This window comes from Caenorhabditis briggsae (genome assembly GCF_000004555.2).
Source record: "Caenorhabditis briggsae complete genome, chrIII, whole genome shotgun sequence".
Taxonomy (NCBI): Eukaryota; Metazoa; Nematoda; class Chromadorea; order Rhabditida; family Rhabditidae; genus Caenorhabditis; species Caenorhabditis briggsae.
In genome coordinates this window covers 3,575,484-3,593,117 of record NC_013490.2, presented here as the reverse complement: position 1 = coordinate 3,593,117, position 17,634 = coordinate 3,575,484, and the positions used below count along the sequence as shown (strand labels likewise).

General features: G+C 36.8%; 4 protein-coding genes across 4 annotated transcripts in view; 2 read left to right on the top strand and 2 right to left on the bottom strand.

The window, feature by feature from the left end:
- The window catches only part of CBG17467, a gene marked incomplete at both ends in the record, with an annotated part of 8,219 nt that extends 3,785 nt beyond the window's left edge, over nucleotides 1–4,434 (bottom strand). The window contains 2 exons of the mRNA XM_045243567.1: nucleotides 2,002–2,300; nucleotides 3,930–4,434. Of these exons, the coding sequence (XP_045096213.1) occupies nucleotides 2,002–2,300; nucleotides 3,930–4,434 (804 nt within the window). The remainder of the gene's footprint in view (nucleotides 1–2,001; nucleotides 2,301–3,929) is intronic.
- A 3,722-nt stretch (nucleotides 4,435–8,156) lies between these two features.
- On the top strand, nucleotides 8,157–11,703 carry Cbr-hmg-1.2 (the record flags this gene model as incomplete). Its single annotated transcript, XM_045243566.1, has 5 exons — nucleotides 8,157–8,237; nucleotides 9,130–9,387; nucleotides 9,486–9,565; nucleotides 10,392–10,566; nucleotides 11,581–11,703. 5 exons carry the CDS (start codon nucleotides 8,157–8,159, stop codon nucleotides 11,701–11,703), a joined length of 717 nt encoding a protein of 238 aa, XP_045096212.1.
- Nucleotides 11,704–14,823: 3,120 nt separating this feature from the next.
- On the top strand, nucleotides 14,824–15,269 carry CBG25834 (the record flags this gene model as incomplete). Its single annotated transcript, XM_045243565.1, has 3 exons — nucleotides 14,824–14,932; nucleotides 14,996–15,093; nucleotides 15,144–15,269. The coding sequence occupies 3 exons, from the start codon at nucleotides 14,824–14,826 to the stop codon at nucleotides 15,267–15,269; spliced, it is 333 nt and encodes a 110-aa protein (XP_045099997.1).
- Nucleotides 15,270–15,780: 511 nt separating this feature from the next.
- CBG17470 lies at nucleotides 15,781–16,431 on the bottom strand (the record flags this gene model as incomplete). Its single annotated transcript, XM_002641044.1, has 3 exons — nucleotides 15,781–15,915; nucleotides 16,061–16,187; nucleotides 16,385–16,431. 3 exons carry the CDS (start codon nucleotides 16,429–16,431, stop codon nucleotides 15,781–15,783), a joined length of 309 nt encoding a protein of 102 aa, XP_002641090.1.
- Between the last annotated feature and the right edge of the window lie 1,203 nt (nucleotides 16,432–17,634).

The window sequence follows — 17,634 nt, the reverse complement described above, 5'->3', positions numbered from 1 at the left end:
AAAGCACACACAAAACAGCGTTCCAATTTGGGACAGTTCGACTCCTTACCAGTTCGAACTTGTAACAGTTCGATTCTGTCCGCGTTCTGTTCTGGTACGAAAAAAGGACTGTTCTGAATTGAATCTGTTCGATTTTAGGTCTGTTCGATTTTGAAAACGTTCGAACTCGTCGTATCCCCGATTTTTCACGTTCGCTGGGGCGCAATTTTCGACCCATTGGTTTGAAATACCGTGATATCGTACTATTGTGTACTGTACCCTGAAAACTATAATTTCTGTTAACTGATTTTCAACAATTTTCAGCATATTTCAAAACATTTTTTTGTGATTTTATTCAATTTTTAAGAATTTAAGATTTTTGGATTTGGATTTTCAGGCCAGCAAATATTCAAAAATGCGAGCGGAAATCAATTTTTTTGAAAATTTTAAACAATTCAAAATTTCTGAAATACGCAAATTATGGATTTGAGAAAATTCCGAATTTTCGAGAAATTCAAAATTTCCAAAAATTCGGAATTTCGCAAAATTTGAATTTCCTGAAATTCGATAAATTCTGGGATTCGAAAATTTCTAAAATTCCAATTTTCGAATTTTTTGCTATTTTCGAAAATTCTAAGAGTCAAAAGCTCCGATTTTTAAAATTACCGGAATTTTCAAAAATTCGTAAATTCCGAATTTTAAAAAAATTGAATTTTTTTCAAATTCCCGCCAGAACTGAAAATTTTAGGCCATTTTTAGAAAAGTGCTGAAAATGGAGAATCAACGATTTTTGAGCATTTTGGAGCGATTTTTATCGAATTTGGCGATTTTTAAGTCTTTTTTTCAACTTTTGCAATTTTTGATTCTTTTCTACAAGATTTTCAGCATAATTTCAGCCAAAAATTTCAAAAAACTAAAAAATGTCGATTTCGTCCAAATCTGGTTGTTTTTTTGCATATTTTTCACGATTTTCATGTCACCAAATATTAAAAAAAAACAATGTTTTTTTGAAATTTAAAAAATTCAAAATTTCGCAAATTTTGAATTTGAGAGAATTCCGAATTTGCTCAAAAAGCAGTGAAATCGGGTCAAAAATGACTCAAAAATCGATAAACTCCAAAAACCAGCTAAAATCACTTTTTCAGCCGAATACCGTACTACTGTTTACTGTACCTCAAACACCGTAATTTCTAACAAGTGATTTTCAGCAAATTTTAGCATATTTCGAGATTTTTTTGGGAATTTATTCAATATTGGAAAATTTTAGATTTGTGCTTTTTTTTCGAAAATTTCTAAAATCCCAATTTTCGGAATTTTTGCTATTCTCAAAAATTCCATTCTTTTCGACGACTATCAATTTTTTGAAATTATGAAATCTTGCCAATTCGAAATTTGTAAAATTCTGAATTTTTAGAAATTTCCGATTTTGAAAATTTTCGGAACTTTCGGAAATCTGATTTTTTAATTTTTTGGAAATTTGAAATTTTTTGAAAAAGTTTGAACTTTTATATAATTTTTTTTATTTTTGACTAGTTTTAACAGTTTTAACAGCATGTTTTTAGCTAAAAATTTCGAAAAGTTTCAAAAAAACTAAAAATCTTCGATTTTCGTCTAAATATGACTGTTTTTTGCTCATTTTTCACGATTTTCAGGTCACCAAATATTCAAAAATGCGCGAAAATCAAATTTTCTGAAATTCAAAATTTCGAAATTTCGCAAATTTTGGATTTGAGAGAATTCCGAATTTTCGAAAATTTGGAATTTCGCAAAATTTGAATTTTCGGAAATTCAAAGGATGTTGGGATTTACAAAATTTCGAAAATGAAAAAAAATGAGATTTTTCGAAATTTCGAAATATTGGGATTTTCCAAATTTTAGAGTTTTCGATAATTTTTTTTCCAGATTCTTTAAAATCATTTTTGACCAAAATTAACCATTTTAGGGCCTTATTTAGGCGATTTATGGGGGGGAGGGGGGTTTTCTAGCTATTTCAGCCTTATACGGCGTCTTATATAGACTCACCTTACAATCATACCCATCTACAGTTTCATTGCCTTCTCCACTAGTAAACCAGGATAAGAAACCTCTAGAAGTTCTCTCAAAACCAATATTATCCACATCGATGAACGTCGTCGAAATCGTATTGCTCAGTCGATCATCCATTGCTCCGGGCGATTGTCGATACTCATTCAGAATATCATCATCTCGTAATTCCTGCACAACTGCCACTCTTTCATCGTGATTCAGTACAATGAATTCCGCAAATCCCTCATTGCTCAGCCGAAACATGTACGATTGATTGCCACGCACCCAATTGGTTCCTAAAAAAAGGATTTTCATTTTTTGATTAAAGAGTTTGGACCACTGACCGAGCTCAAGAAAATCAAAAAATCAAGATGAAATCGAATTTCTCGCTAAATTTCACTCTAGAAACCGTAAAACTAGACTTCTCTAGCCCAATTCTAAAGATTTCCACGATTTTCGGGTTACTGTAGCTTCAAAAGTACGCAAACACCGAATGCGAGCTAGAGAGCTGAAACTCAGAATCTAGACTAATTCAGGGGTGAGAAACACGATTTTGACAATAAAAACGCACCCAAAACCAATTTTCGGATACTGTAGTTCCAGGAGTACTCGGAACTATCGAAAAATGTTGGAATTTTTAAAAATAAACAATTTACTCAAACCCCTCATCAAATTTCTGATTATTTTCAAGAAACCTAGACCTCTTTAACTCAATTTTGAAGATTCTTCAAGATTTTCGGGTTACTGTAGCTTCGAAAGTACGCAAACACCGATTGCGAGCTAGAGGGCTGAAAATTGGATTCTAGACTAATTTGAGGGTGGGAAATACGAATTTGACATTCAATTACTTCAGAAAGACACTGAAATTTGCAATTTTCAAAAATTCCAAATTTTTGAAAAATCGAAAACTGCGATATTGAAAATTTTTTTTCGGAACTTTCGCAAATCCGAAAAATATGTGAATCTACATGAGTTTTTGCAACAAATGAGACAGAAAAATTGCAAATTGAAAACTCTGTTTTTTTTCGAATTTTAGGAATTGTCGGATATTCGAGTTATCGATATTTTCAAAATTTGGATTTTTCGGAAATATCGAAAATCAGAATTCCAGTGCTTTATTGAAGGTTTTCATTGTCAAAATCGTGTTTCCCACCCCTAAATTAGTCTAGATTCTGAGTTTCAGCCCTATAGCTCGCAATCGGTGTTTGCGTACTTTTGAAGCTACAGTAACCCGAAAAACTCGAAAATCGTCAAAATTGAGCTAGAGATGCCTAGTTTTCGGTGTCTAAAGTGGAATTTCGCGAGGAATTCAATTTCAAAATTAGTTTTCAAAAATTGCATTTCCGAGGGATTTTATAGTTAAAATCGAAAAAAAATTGCATTTCCGAGGGATTTTATAGTTAAAATCGTGTTTCCCACCCCTAAATTAGTCTAGAATCCAACTCTCAGCCCTATAGCTCGCAATCGGTGTTTGCGTACTTTTGAAGCTACAGTAACCCGAAAAACTCGAAAATCGTCAAAATTGAGCTAGAGATGCCTAGTTTTTGGTGTCTAAAGTGGAATTTCGCGAGGAATTCAATTTCAAAATTATTTTTCAAAAATTCCAAAAATCAATTTTTTGCAGTAAAGTTATTCTCCTCAAAAGTGTCTTCAGGTGCATTTCCGAGGGATTTTATAGTCAAAATCGTGTTTCCCACCCCCAAATTAGTCTAGATTCTAATTCACAGCCCTCTAGCTCACAATCGGTGTTTGCGTACTTTCGAAGCTACAGTAACCCGAAAATCTTGAAAAATCTTCAAAATTGAGTTAAAGAGGTCTAGTTTTCGGTGCCTAGAGTGGAATTTCGCGAGTAATTCAAATTTCAGCTTGGTTTTCCGAATTTTTCAACTCCAAAACGCGCAAATGCTTAGATTCGAAAGCCTTACCTTCAAATGAAGCCAAAGTGGTGTCGATTCGAACACTGCTCCCCTTTTTGTAAACTTTATGACAATCAGATGGACAAGCCTGGGAGAGAAATGGTACCCAACTGGAGAAATCCCAATTCATCTCGCAGAAAAAGTCAGGAACTTCTCGAAGCTTCTCCAGACTTCGCTTCATTGCCTGAGCCCCTCTCGTGGCTCTTTGAAAGTCTCTATGTTGAATAACACTTTGAACGAATGCCCCATTCCCCTGAGCCACTGCCTCATTCGATACGGACCACATTTCTTTATTCGGAATACTCGCATCTGCTCCAGATTCCAGAAGAAGGTTGGCGCATTCAAAGTGTCCTATGGTTACTGCCAGCATCAGCGCCGTTCTTCCCCTCGGATCGATTTTATCGATTTCTAGGGTGGATTGGTTGGCGAGCAGCTCTTTCAGATCGTTTTGTTGGTTGTTGTAGACTGCATAGTGAAGTGGGTACTCCAGTTTCAACGGTGAATCCAACACCATCCCCGGCAACACACCTGGAAAATCTTTTGATTTGAGCTTAAAAACGGCTTAAAAAGCAAGGAATTTGTTGCGAAATCGAAAAAAATGTAAATTTTCGAAAAATACAGTAATCCTTAAAGGCACATAGCACAAAAAAAACCTACAATTTGACAGGGAAAATTGAATTTTGGGCTGAAAAAAATGTTTCCAGCAAGAAATTTCTTGCGAAATTGCTTTTTTTTTTCGGGAAAATAGGGAAAAAATAACGGAAATTTTTGAAAAATACAGTAATCCTTGAAGGCACACAACATGAAATTGTAAAAATGGTTTCGCCACGAAAACTAGAAATCGGCATTATTCCCACTGGAAAATTGAGTTTTGGGTTAGAAAATGCAAAAATAACTATTAGCAAGCAGAAAAATTGAACAATTCTTGCGAAATCTTCGTTTTTCTTGGAAAAATTCTGAAAAAGTGGACGAAAAATTCAAAACTACAGTAGTAAACCATCGAAAAGTTTCAAAACGACCTTGCATCAAAAGCATCAAAATAACATCTTGCATCAAAATAACTATTTTCAGAAAATTTCATTGTAAGAACTTCATTTTTAGATAAAATTAGCCGAAACATTGACAAAAAACCCAAAATTCATATAATAATAGCTTTTCGCTGCGAAACACCCCAAAATTTCGAGGCTTGCGCCTTTAAAGCATACTGTAGATGAATAAAAAAATTTCTCGAAAAAATTCGCATTTCCAGGTTTTTCAGCTAAAAAAATCTCATTTTTTTTGTTTTTTTCTCACAAATTCTTGCTAAAATACAGGTTTTTTAATTTTTTATTAAAAAATCCGATTTTTGAAAAACCAAAAACAGGAAAATAGGAATTTTTTTGAAAAAAATTTAGAAAAAGCAAATTTTTGATGATTCATATTCCATTTTTCGCTGGTTTTTTTGTTTTAGGTTACCTAAATTTTCTAGAAGCAGTTTTTTGAAAAAAAAAAACCTTGAAAAAAATTTTTTTAAAAGAATTTTTGCTGAATAATAAAAATTATAAGTCTCTCTCCATAAAAGTTCGCCCTCCTTTTAGTGTCTCTTCTCATGTGATGATGCATGTTGTTTGTGTATGCTCTTTCTCTCCCTGTTTCATCGTCGTTTTCCTTCCCTTTCCCCCGTCGCTTCTTCGCTTGGCTCCCCCAACTCTCTGCGTCTCTCCAGCCGCCTACACTCTCTCGCCGGCGCCCCGGCGTTTCGAATTTTCTGCGTCTCTTCGTGCGTATACACTCTTTCTCTTCGCTAGTTTCTCTCCTCCAGTTTCACATTTATTTACCTCTGATTCTCCGGCGATTCCATACACTTTTCTTCTTTTTTTCGTTTTTCCCAATTTTTCAGAATTTTTGTATTTTATGCATTTTTTGTACCTTTCAAATTTGCTCTTTTATTGTCGTTTTCTGATTTTTTTTTTTTGAAATTTTCTTTTCTCCAAATAATTTTTGGAGGCTCCAAAGTCTTCCAAAAAATTCCAGAATCAGTTGCCAAGATCACTGGGAAAAAATTAGGGTTAATAGAGGAAAAATTAGGCACGAAATGGGTCAAAAAATAGATTTTCAAAAAATTAAAAAAAAAGAAAAATCGAGGAAAAATGAACGTCGCGGTGTGGTGGGCGCTATGGGGCGCGGAAGAAACAAAAAGGTCTTTTTCTCTCGCTCTCCATCTCTTTTCGATATATTGGGGTTGGTTGGCATTGGGAGAAGAACAAGAAGAAGAAGAAAATTTGAGACAAAAAGTCGTCTTGGAGCCGTCCCGTCGAGAAGCATCCAATTAGAATTCTCCACCCTCCGCCTAGAAACCGTCAATTTGGGAAATACCAAAAATAGGCGGCCCAAAAAAAAAAGAAAAAAATTGGGCGTCTAGGAGGCTGCTTTCACCTAGAAACCACCAATTTTGAAAGACCAAAATTTTGCAAAAATCGGAAAATTGGGCGTCTAGTCGAATGACAAAAAACTAGACGGTTTTTGAGTCGAATGACGAGTAGGTGTTGGTCGGACGGAGATCAGTTCATTCATGGGGTGATTGGAGGTGGAAAAAACGGTTTTTACTCTAATTAAAAAGAGGGAATGCCAGAATCTGGGTCTCCGACGAATTCCACGTATCACCGGAAGTGATTAGCTAGATGGTCCGGCTTCTAAGCTTTTGACATAGCTTTCGAAGCGTTACTCATGTCTAATGGTCCGTTTTAAGCCAATTTCAACGAATTGCTGGCATTATATCGAGTCGAAATTTTCCGCTGATTCGAATGGTCTCAAAATCGAGGCTCCAACTGGAAAATGAGCTGAGTTGTGATCCCTTTTAGCTAGCTAACAGAAAAATTGGTCATAGCTCGGTTCATTTTTCAGCTAGAGACTTAATTTCAGTATTATTCGAATCGGCAGAAATGTTTTATTCTTAAGATGATCCTAACTCGATTCCTAGTGGAGCTAGAGCTCCGATATTGGTACCATTCGAATCAACGTGAATTTTTACGCAACGGATACGCCGGAAAAGACTCTAAAAGTCTACCCTGGACGTTTTCGAGTCGTTGAGCCTAAAAGTCTTGATTTAGATAGCTTTGTGTTGCGAAAGAACAGTTGGCATGGTGACAAACCATGCTTCCTTGGGACCTGGAACCTTTCTAGAGCCGTTATGTAGCTGGCTACACAGTCAGCTACTCTTGGCGCGAAATCTGGAATTCAAATTCATCTTCCAGCGTTGGTTACGGTACCAAACTAGCTCTAGACCTGACGCGTGGCTTGAAGCTCAACCTGGAAATTTGTAGTACCTTTTCATATCTGGGATGTCCCAGAATCTCAAAAGAAAGAACAAAGATTCGATTTCCCTCCCGCCAGGGGGTCCCTCTGTGTGCAGCAGCAGCCGGCAGCATATGTTCGCTTTTCTTGGCACGCAGCCAAGTCAATGGCCAAGCGGGATGACGTCACCCGCGTCACCTTGATCCTATCTCTGAGAAATTGCATAAGATTCTTCCGAATTTTGATATTCTGAATTCTGAAGTCGTTGTGAAGAAGGCCACGTGGCTAAAGCCTCTACAGTTATGGGGAAATTGAATCCTCTCGATTTTCAAAAAAAAAAAATGTTGTCTCAGAGTCTAAACAATGACTAATAGAAGTTCTCAATTGCTGCCCTTTTGTGACCACCCTTCGCGGAGATGTTGCCTCTTCTTCCACACATCGTCATCGTCCTTCCTCTTCTTCTACTTACTGCTTCGCATCTGTTTTTGAAAAGAAGAAGAAGAATCGAAATCGCACACACACACACACAACCAACACCCCAACACAAAGTGTATGTGTGTTGTTCTGACTGTCTGGGTTCTCTTCTAGCCTGGCACACTATTTCGTCCAATTGGCCCTCAGAGGAGAGGGTTGTGTTATAACTACCAAAGACTAGGGGGTTTGCAGAGACGCAGACACGCGGGGCAGATGTCTGACCTTCATTCTCTGCGCTGTTTTCGGATGTCTGCGTTTCTATTCGGGGCGTATAGTGTCTCTCTTCGCTGCCCGAAAGGTTCCTCACAACGCACACACACAACGCGTATTGAGACGAGACGCTCTCTCAATCTCACTCGGTCTATTTTCGAATTGTATCTCCACCCTCTCTATTCTTCGTGATCTTGTGCCAACTGATTCTCTTGGAGCGAAACGAGGAAAATTCAAATATCAGAAGAGTCGAAATACGGATACCTGATAAAGAAAAACATGATGAACTCTGGTTTCAGCGCAAACATTTTTCCGTCAAGCTCATCGCCCAACTCTCTGTACCAACAGAGTCATCAACTGGTAAGTTTGAAACGTTTTGGGATTTGGGAATTTCTGAAATTTGGAAATTTACGAAATTTTGAACTTCTCAAGTTTGAGAATAGAGATTTTGGGCCCATTTATTTCGCTCACCATACCCTATTTCCTCGATCAGAAGCTCAGCCAAACTGTCAACGTTAAGCTCAGTTATCTCGGTTCCTGTGAAAGATATCAAAAGTTTGTTAACTGATAAAATATTTATCATAAAATGAGCAATCCTTTATCAGTTGACAGATTCTCGGTATCTTTTATAGGAACCGAGATAATTGAGCTCAAAGTTGAGGAGTTTTGGGTGCGCTTCTATTAGAGGAAAAACGATATTTTGGAATTCTCTCAATTTTGAAGTTTTGGAGTCTTTGAATTGATATTTCGTTTATTTTGGAACTTTTGAAAATCGGAAAATTTTCGAAATCAACAAAATTATTACTTTAGAAGGAAAATATGGGAATAAATGCATTTTCAACTGTTTTCAACTTGAAATTTTGAATTTTGAAGATGTTCATGAAGGAATTATCAATAGAGCGCGTTTTCGAATCTTATCGTTTTCGATGTCAAATTCGATAGATTTAGAGAAAACGCGCTCTATTGATAATTCTTTCAAAAAATAAAAAAGATTTTCTTCAAAATTCACATTTTCGAACGGGAAAAAATTGGAAAATCGAGGAATTTGCGATATTATTCTGCTTCCGAAGGTCCCACTGCGACAACTACAGTAAGTAACCTAAAAATATTGTTTTTAGATTACGGTAGTTGTCGTTGTGACAAGTCTTTGAAATAGCCTAGATTAGGGTCCCCTCTATTCAATTAAAATTTAAAAAAATTCAAATTCCCGGATTACAGTAATCCCTGATTGCTCATTTTTCAAAATTTGCAGCAGCCGAATCCATCGACGGCAATGTATCAGACGACTGGTCGTGACATGGGCAAACCGCCCGTCCGTGGCAAGACGTCTCCGTACGGTTTCTTCGTGAAAATGTGCTACGAAGAGCACAAAAAGAAGTACCCGAATGAGAATGTCCAGGTGACTGAGATATCGAAAAAGTGCTCAGAGAAATGGAAGACGATGGTCGACGACGAGAAGCGACGATTCTATGAGCTGGCTCAGAAGGATGCCGAGCGGTATCAGGCTGAGGTTAGTGTACGTTACTTCTTTCTGATTTTGAATAGGTCTTGGAGATGAGCAATGAGAAATGAGCAATCGTCTCTAATTGAATTTTGATATTGTCTCAGGTTGCCGCCTACGGTGGAGAGGATGCGATGAGGAAGAGGAAGCGAGCCAAGAAGGATCCACACGCGCCGAAAAGAGCATTGTAAGAGTTTCAGATTTGGATTTGCAATCAATTTTTGAAATCTATAAATTGAGCCAGTTGCGCGTTGATGCCAATAAAATATACCCAAATAGATTGCAAATTTGAACTCCTCGCAAATTTTCACTCTAGACACCGGAAAGTAGAACTTTCTAGCTCAATTTTAAAGATTTTTGAATTTCCCGGGTTACTGTAGCTTCGAAAGTACGCAAACACCGAATGTGAGCTAGAGGGCTGAAAATTGGAAGCTAGACTAATTTGACAATGGGAAACTCAATTTTGACAACAAAAACGCTCAGGAATTCACGCGAAGGCTGTTTTTGGCTACTGTAGTTCCGGGAGTACGACGTCACTCCAACATTTTTTTGGGCATTTTTGAAAAACAACGTTTTGTTAAAAATCCCTATTCAATTTCTGTCTAAGTCAGGGAAAACTAGACTTCTCTAGCTCACTTTTGAGGAATTTTGAGTCTTCCGGGTTACTGTACCTTCGAAAGTACGCAAACACCGATGACAATCTAGAGAGCTGAAAGTTGGAAACTGCACTAATTCAAAGATGGGAAACTCGATTTTGGCAATCAAAACGCTCAAAATACTCAATTTCACACATTTTATACCCATATAATTTTTGGTGGCCTAATTTTTTCGAAAACGCGATTTTCTAGGCCTCCGAACTCTTTTTATTATAACTTGGCCCAAAATTGAGATTTTGAAGTTTCAAAAAGCGCAGTATTTAGCGAATTTTAGAGCGAACTGCAAAGGACCTGATGGCCGTGGCCTAGAAAACTCCAATGAAGTTTCTAACCCCGCGGAATTCAAAATATTTCCAGATCCGCATTCTTCTTCTACTCTCAAGACAAGCGTCCCGAAATTCAAGGACAACATCCTGACTGGAAAGTGGGACAAGTGGCTCAGGAATTGGGAAAAATGTGGAAGCTGGTGCCACAAGAGACGAAGGACGCCTATGAGACGAAAGCTCAAGCTGATAAGGATCGATATGCCGAGGTGAAGCATTTTTTAGATGGAAAATTCTAGAAATTTGAGGGGAAATAGGCCCATTCTCAATGGAGCGCATTTACACTTTTCCCCATTTCTAGGGGAAAGTTTTCGAATTTGATCTATTATCCAGCTTAGACTTCAAAGTCAATGTTCTAGATTCTCGAAAAATGGAATTTCACAATTTTAAGCAAACGCGCTCTATTGATAAATTCTTTATAAATTCAGATTTCTAGACAAAACTCCAGTGAAAAATAGAGAGCTCGGCGAGCTCTCCATTTTAAACTAGGTTTCGCCTAGAAATTTTGATGGAAGTTTTGACGAAATTATCAAATTATCAATAGAGCGCGTTTGCAAAAATTTCGGAAATTTGACAAATTTTTAGTGGAATAGGCTCTAGGAGTTCATCAGAGTCCATTTTGAAGTCTATTAAACAAAATTTTCATTTAAAAATTCCATTATTAGCGAATTTGCATTAGAGCGCGCTTGCAGAATTTTGATTCTGGCGTCATTTTCGGGAATTTTTTCAGAGAAAAATGTGCTTTAATTCAAACTTAAGGCACTCGAAAAATGGCGCGAAATTCGAAAATTAAAAAAGAAAAAACGGAAAAATGCAAACGCGCTCCAAAGCTAATATACTAAAAACTTTTAAAAAAACCATATAATTTCATTAGAGCGCCCTTTCAGCAACAAAGAACACATCTTCAGGGAATGTTGCAAACGCGCTCTAATGCGAACTTACTGAAACTTTCATTGGAGCGCACTTTCTGAAAAAATGATTATTTTCAGGAAACGCGCTCTAATGATACTTTTCTTGTAAAATTAACAAAAAGTTCGAAAATTTTTACAAACTTTTTACAAAACGCGTTCCAATGCGAATTCATCTGAAATTCGAAAATAAAGCTTAGAAATACTCCGAGGAATGTAAATGCGCTCTATTGACAATGACCTATTTTTGGGAAAATTTTTTTTTCAAAATGTTCATTAGAGCGCACTTTCAATAAGCCCCCATATTTTTTGCAGGAAATGCGTCACTACAAACAAGAGATGACAAAAATGTCGGGAGGAATCGCTGATTACGAAGACGACCATATGGGACATCATGTCGTTCATGTGGAAGATATCGGTGGCCAGAATATCGCCTAATTTCCCCATTTTTTGTCCCAATTTTTCACAATTTTTGCATTCTGTCTGACTGTCTCTCCGTCTCTTCTCTCTCTCCATCTACCCCAAAAATCAGCGCAAATCGTTCACTTTACCCTCTACAATCCCCCTTCCCCCCAAAAATCCCTTCAGGAATCAATTATTTTTATTTTTCAAATAATTTTAATTTTAATTATTATTCTATCCATCATAAAAATCTGTTAGATCTTCTCATTTTTATTCCCCAAAAAAACCCATTAAAATAAGAATTGAGATGATTTTGTTTGTCCTGTAAATAATCTCAGCACCACAAGCCCCGCCCCTTTTTTCTATAGTTATCTCTCGTTCTCTGCGCCTCCACCCCCTCCCACACACTCTCGATTCCCCAACAACAATACTATTATATAAATTTCATTTCGGTTAGAGAAAAAGAGACAATTTTCGACAAAAAAAATTATGACCCGAAACAAAGAAGACGTCAAACGTGATGACGTGGTGGAAGCATCATTCGATTTGATGACGATGGACTACTCGAAGAATCCGATCGATACGGTTTTCGAATGTTTCGTGGAAAGGGGATGTACTGTAGGGTGTTGGATGGATAGTCGATGAGCTGGAACAGAGAAAAATATAACCTAGAAAACCCCGAAAAGTTAGCTCACTAAATGGCCCAAAGCACTAAAGCAACGGTGGCCTAGAAAACCTCCGGTGGCCGAGTTTTTGGAAAATGACCTAGAAATCCCCCAAAAGTTCGGCCACTGAATGGATTAGAGCTCGGTGGCCTAGAAATCCAGAAAAGTTAGGTCACTAGCTCGAAAAATACGGAATCCCACAGTGTCGTTTTTTTTGTCAATTTCACGTGATGATCTATAAAAACCAACTTGCCAAAGCTAGTCCACTGTGGTAAATGACCTAGAAAACACGAGAGGAATGTTAGGCCATTTTAATTGGATGGCCTAAAAACTCAACTTGCAAAAGTTAGGTCACCACTTCAAAATGACCCAGAAAACACACTAAGGGCAGGTCATTTTTACTTGGTGGCCTAACTTTTGCAAAACTTGAGTTTTCTAGGCTACCATGCTAAAATCACCTAGAAAACACACCAAGGGTTTTTTCTCAAAACAATCATTTTAAAGGTGGGGGAACATGAAAAAAATAATGTTCTCGAAATTTCGTTCAAAGATGCCCCTCGAGGAGTTGAACTTGTGAGGGCGATGATTGAGGGTGCGGCGCCGCTACCGACTGAGCCACGCGGGCAAAGAGAAAGCGCGCGCCCGATTGCATACATAAAGGCAAAACGACAGCTGTACGCAGAGTGACATTAAGCGTTGTACACCATTACGGTAGAATGCATACCCTAGCTACAAAAAAACTACGAAAAATCTCCTGTCCCCCACCTTTAAAGCACGAAATTTATCCCATGACCCTTCTTAAACCTGAAAAAAAAGAAATTTTGATAAAATGTTCCCAAAAATCCAGTTTTCTCTCAAAAAAATACTCTTGAAAATGTTTGCCTCAAAAACCCGGGCCAGCCGGGCCGGGCGGGACCAGTGAAAATTCCTCCACCGGCCTCCCGGCCCGCGACATGTATGATCGGTTTCGAATTCCAACTTTTTCTAGGTAATTTTAATGGGGTTATTCAGGGAGTCGGCAAAAAATGAAAAAAAAAACTCCGCGAAAACTCGGAGAGTGTTTCAATCTGGCTGAAACTTTGGGGGAAAACTGGAGAAAACTATAGGAAACATTTTGACCCCAAACTTTGGCAAAGAGTAATCAGATGTTGGAACTCTTTACCCGCCAAAGTGTTTCCGGTGAAGCCCTCGTCAGCGGCTTTCAAAAATCGACTATTATCCTGTGATCTAAAACATTTTCTTGTCTTGAATTCAACTAATTACTAACTCGGTTTTTCCTTCATCTCCCAATTACTACAAATGTATGTCCCTGTTATATCTCCTAGTTTCATAGACATTTCACGTGTTAGTGGTTTTCTCCCCTTCGTTGAAATAAATAAATAAATGAATAAATGTTTCCTATACGAGTTTTCGCGGAGTTTTTTTTTTTCATTTTTTGCCGACTCCCTTAATAACCCCATAACGGGGTGGCCTATCTTTTGCAAGTTGGATTTTCTAGTCCACCATTCTAAAATCAACTAGAAAACACACCAAGGGGAAGTTAAGCCATTTCTAGACCATGTTACCAAGGTGGCCTGGAAAACCCAACTTAGGTCCCAGATGCTGGTGGCAGAGTTTTGGTTTTCTAGGTCACCAAAAAGTTAGGCCAGTCACGGCCTAGAAAACCATAAGTTAGGCCACTAGATGCACAAAATCGGGTGGCCCAGGAAACCTTTGCCCACCAGTTTTCCATTGAAGATCTAAACCCCGGTGTCCGAGTTTTGGACTTTAAGGCCAGCAAAATGGATTGCCGAAACAGAAACGAAAAATTTGATTATCTAGGCCACCACTGGACTCTTCTGGTGGCCTAGAAAAACACATTTTTGGGTTTCTAGGCCGTTGTCTGAAGAAATAACAAATACAAAGATTACAAGTGAGAAGATTTTGTAAGATTCTGTATTTTTTAAAATTTCATCTGATTTCAGTTTTTATAGTATTTTTTTCCTGAAATTTGACCCGCCTTCGGCCAGGAATTTCGGGCCATCGCCTGAATAAAAATGATAAAACGGATTTACAAAAAAAATTGATGATCAATAAACCATTTCAGAAAGTTTCATTTTTCAGAAGACACCTCTTGCCTTCCTGACACCAGAAGACCAACACTCCTATTTGCATACATGTGGATGGCCGGGCCGGCCCGGCCCGCTCGGCCCGCCTAAGACAACTTTTCGAAAATTTTACTTTTCAAATGTTCCAAAATATTTTTAATAGCACAAATATTAATTCAAATGCATACAAGCATCCGAAAAAGTCAATTTAATTGACTTTTGAGCAAAAAAATCAAACTTCATTTACCCGGCCATGTGTAATTTTTTCCGGCCCGGCACGGCCCGCTTTCAGAAAAATCCCAGCCTGGCCATGGCCCGGCCCGGCCCGCGGGCCGGCCATCTTTTCCACAAGTATGCCTATTTGCCTATTCGAATGATTTATCGTCTGATACAGTTTTGGACACATGGAGCGTTTTTTCATATTTCAACGATTATTATTCGTGTACGGAAGTGTTCGATTCGATACCCCAAATATGGGTATGAAGTTTGATAAAACTCAAAAGTGGGATCATGGTAGGTCAAACACTTTTCGAAATTTCAAGATCATTCATTAAAACTTTTTGTTTTATATTCCAGCTCCTATCGATGCATTCCGAAATCTCAATTTGCGTTGGACCAATTCTCAAGACCATGAAAATTTCTCAGTTAATTCGAATAATATTACTAATGGATGGGTGATTATTTAAAAAAAAGCATTCCATTCGAATATAAATGTTTTTTACAGTATGGTGGAACCTATGTAGGAAACCGGAACAATTTTTATGGAGGCCATTACAATATGGCCCTGGATTATAACTATTCGGAACAGGATGTACAGAATCTCCAGATCCGGATTTACAGCAACGAGTGAGATCATTGTCAAATGTATTTCCTTTTTCAAACATAAAGAAGAAGACTAACTAGCAACTGGCTGCCATACAGTGATTGATTTCTGTTGGATCGATGGATCTTGTTTGATATTTCTTATTTATTTTTTTTTTTCGAAGTAAATGAATACAATTTTTCGATAAGTTCATTAGTGTACCTTCTTTGAAAAACTAAAATTTTACTAAATTTGGAAATTGGAGCCATTTTTCGAATGACCCAGAGAAAAGGAAGCAATTACTTTCAGCGTGTTAACCATTTTTTTTTCAACTGCGCTCCAATGCTAATTTACTAAAAAAGTTCATTAGGGCGCACTTTCCATAAAAATAGTTTTCTTCAGGAAATGCGCTCCAATGCTAATTCACTGAAAATGTGAAAAGTTTCACCGCAAAATCCACACACAATACTATTATATAAACTTCATTTCGGTTAGAAAAAGAGACAATTTTCGAAAAAAAATGACCCGAAAAAATTCAAAAATTCAAGAAAAGAAGACGTCAAACATGATGACGTGGCGGGAGCATCATTCGATTCGACGACGATGGACTACTCGAAGAATCCGATCGATACGGTTTTCGAATGTTTCGTGGGAAGGGGATGTACTGTAGGGTGTTGGATGGATAGTCGATGAGCTGGAACAGAGAAAAATATGGCCTAGAAAACCCCGAAAAGTTAGCCCACTAAATGGCCCAAAGCAATAAAGCAACGGTGGTCTAGAAAACCGTCAGTGGCCAAACTTTTGGGTTTCTAGGCCATGACCTAGAAAAAGAGACTCACCTCTCGACGCCGTCGTTGTCTGATGAAATAACAAATACAAAGATTACAGATGAGAAGAATCAGAATTAAAATGACTGATAAGAGGATGAGAATGATGTAGGCGTGGTCATTTTTGCCGGAGAGTTCGCTGAAAAAATATTTTTTCGGTGGCCGAGTTTTTTTCTAGGCCACATGCGCTCTATTGAAAAAAGTTCTAGTTTTGCTAATTTTAAAAATATTCGAAAAAAAGTCGGTATTTGAATTTCAAAATTTCAGAATTTCTGATTTTTTGAGTTTTTGAATTTCTGAATTTTTGAGTTTTCAAATTTTTGGAAAAAAACAAACCTGGGAAGATGTACATATTTGTCGAAAAACGTCTGAATATTATCCATATTCTTATTCCATTTTCCTCCTTTTCGGTTAATTTGGATTCTCTGTAAAACGAAAAACTCGTAAAATATTTATGAATACATACACAGAATTTAATAGATCCAGTCGGTTAAAAGGAGGTGAAAACGGAAGAAAAGTGATAAAAATTATGAAGTCAAAAAATCGGGTCCAGTATTTTAAATTGTTTTAAAGGCGCTCTATTGATAATTTCTTCAGTTATAAGGAATTAGAAAACGAACAAAAAAAACAGTGTGATTTTAATGACTAATCAGTTACTGATCAATCAATCAAAGAATGGTGATCAATTGGTTTTGAAAGAGATAAGAGGAATAGGGGATGAGAAAAAAACAATTCGATTGAATTGTAATTATTTATTTAAAAAAAATGTTGATTGAAAATTAGGAAAAAAACAGACTAGAAAATTAGAAAATTTTCGAAAAATGAACTAGGAAAAAAGTTTTATTTAAAAATTTTTTAAAGAAATAATGTGTAAAATTCAGGATATTGAGATTTTAAGAGTTTTGAGATTCTGAAATTTGTAAAATTCCTTATTGTCTAACTTGGAGGTTTTGTGAAAAAATTTTCAAAAGTTTCGAAATTCAGGATTTCTATAAATTCCAAATTTTTCAAAATTTCTTGTTTTTTTAATTTGCGAAAATCTCAAAAAAGTTGAAAAAATTCAAACTTTTTTGGACACATTTTTTCCAATTTTCACAATTTTTAGAAAATATGAAATTCAGGATTTCCTGAAGTCTCAATACAGATTCCCAAAAATTCAAAATTGTCTTTTTTTTGGATTTCTTCAGAAACTAGGATTTTTAAAATTCATGATTTTCAAAAGCCTTCAAACCCCTCAAAATAAATGAACCGTCGTCCATTGTTTGTGGCTAATTTTTTTGGAACTTTCCATGAATTCGAATTTTCGCTAATTCGAAATTTTTGGAATCTCTGAATTGAAAAGCAAGAATTCAAGAATTTATCTTTAAGAATTTCAGAAATTTTTCGAGTTTCTGGATTTTGAAAATCAGAAATTTCGAAAAAAAATCAGAATTTCCAAATTTTGAAAAATTTCTGGAATTTCGCAATTCTGACCTTCTGAATCTCATAAATTCCAAAAAATCCTCGACTCAGAATATCAGAAAAAAAAACGCAGTCTTGAAAAATTCTGGAAATCTCTGAATCTCAGGGCACTACTAATTCGGAGG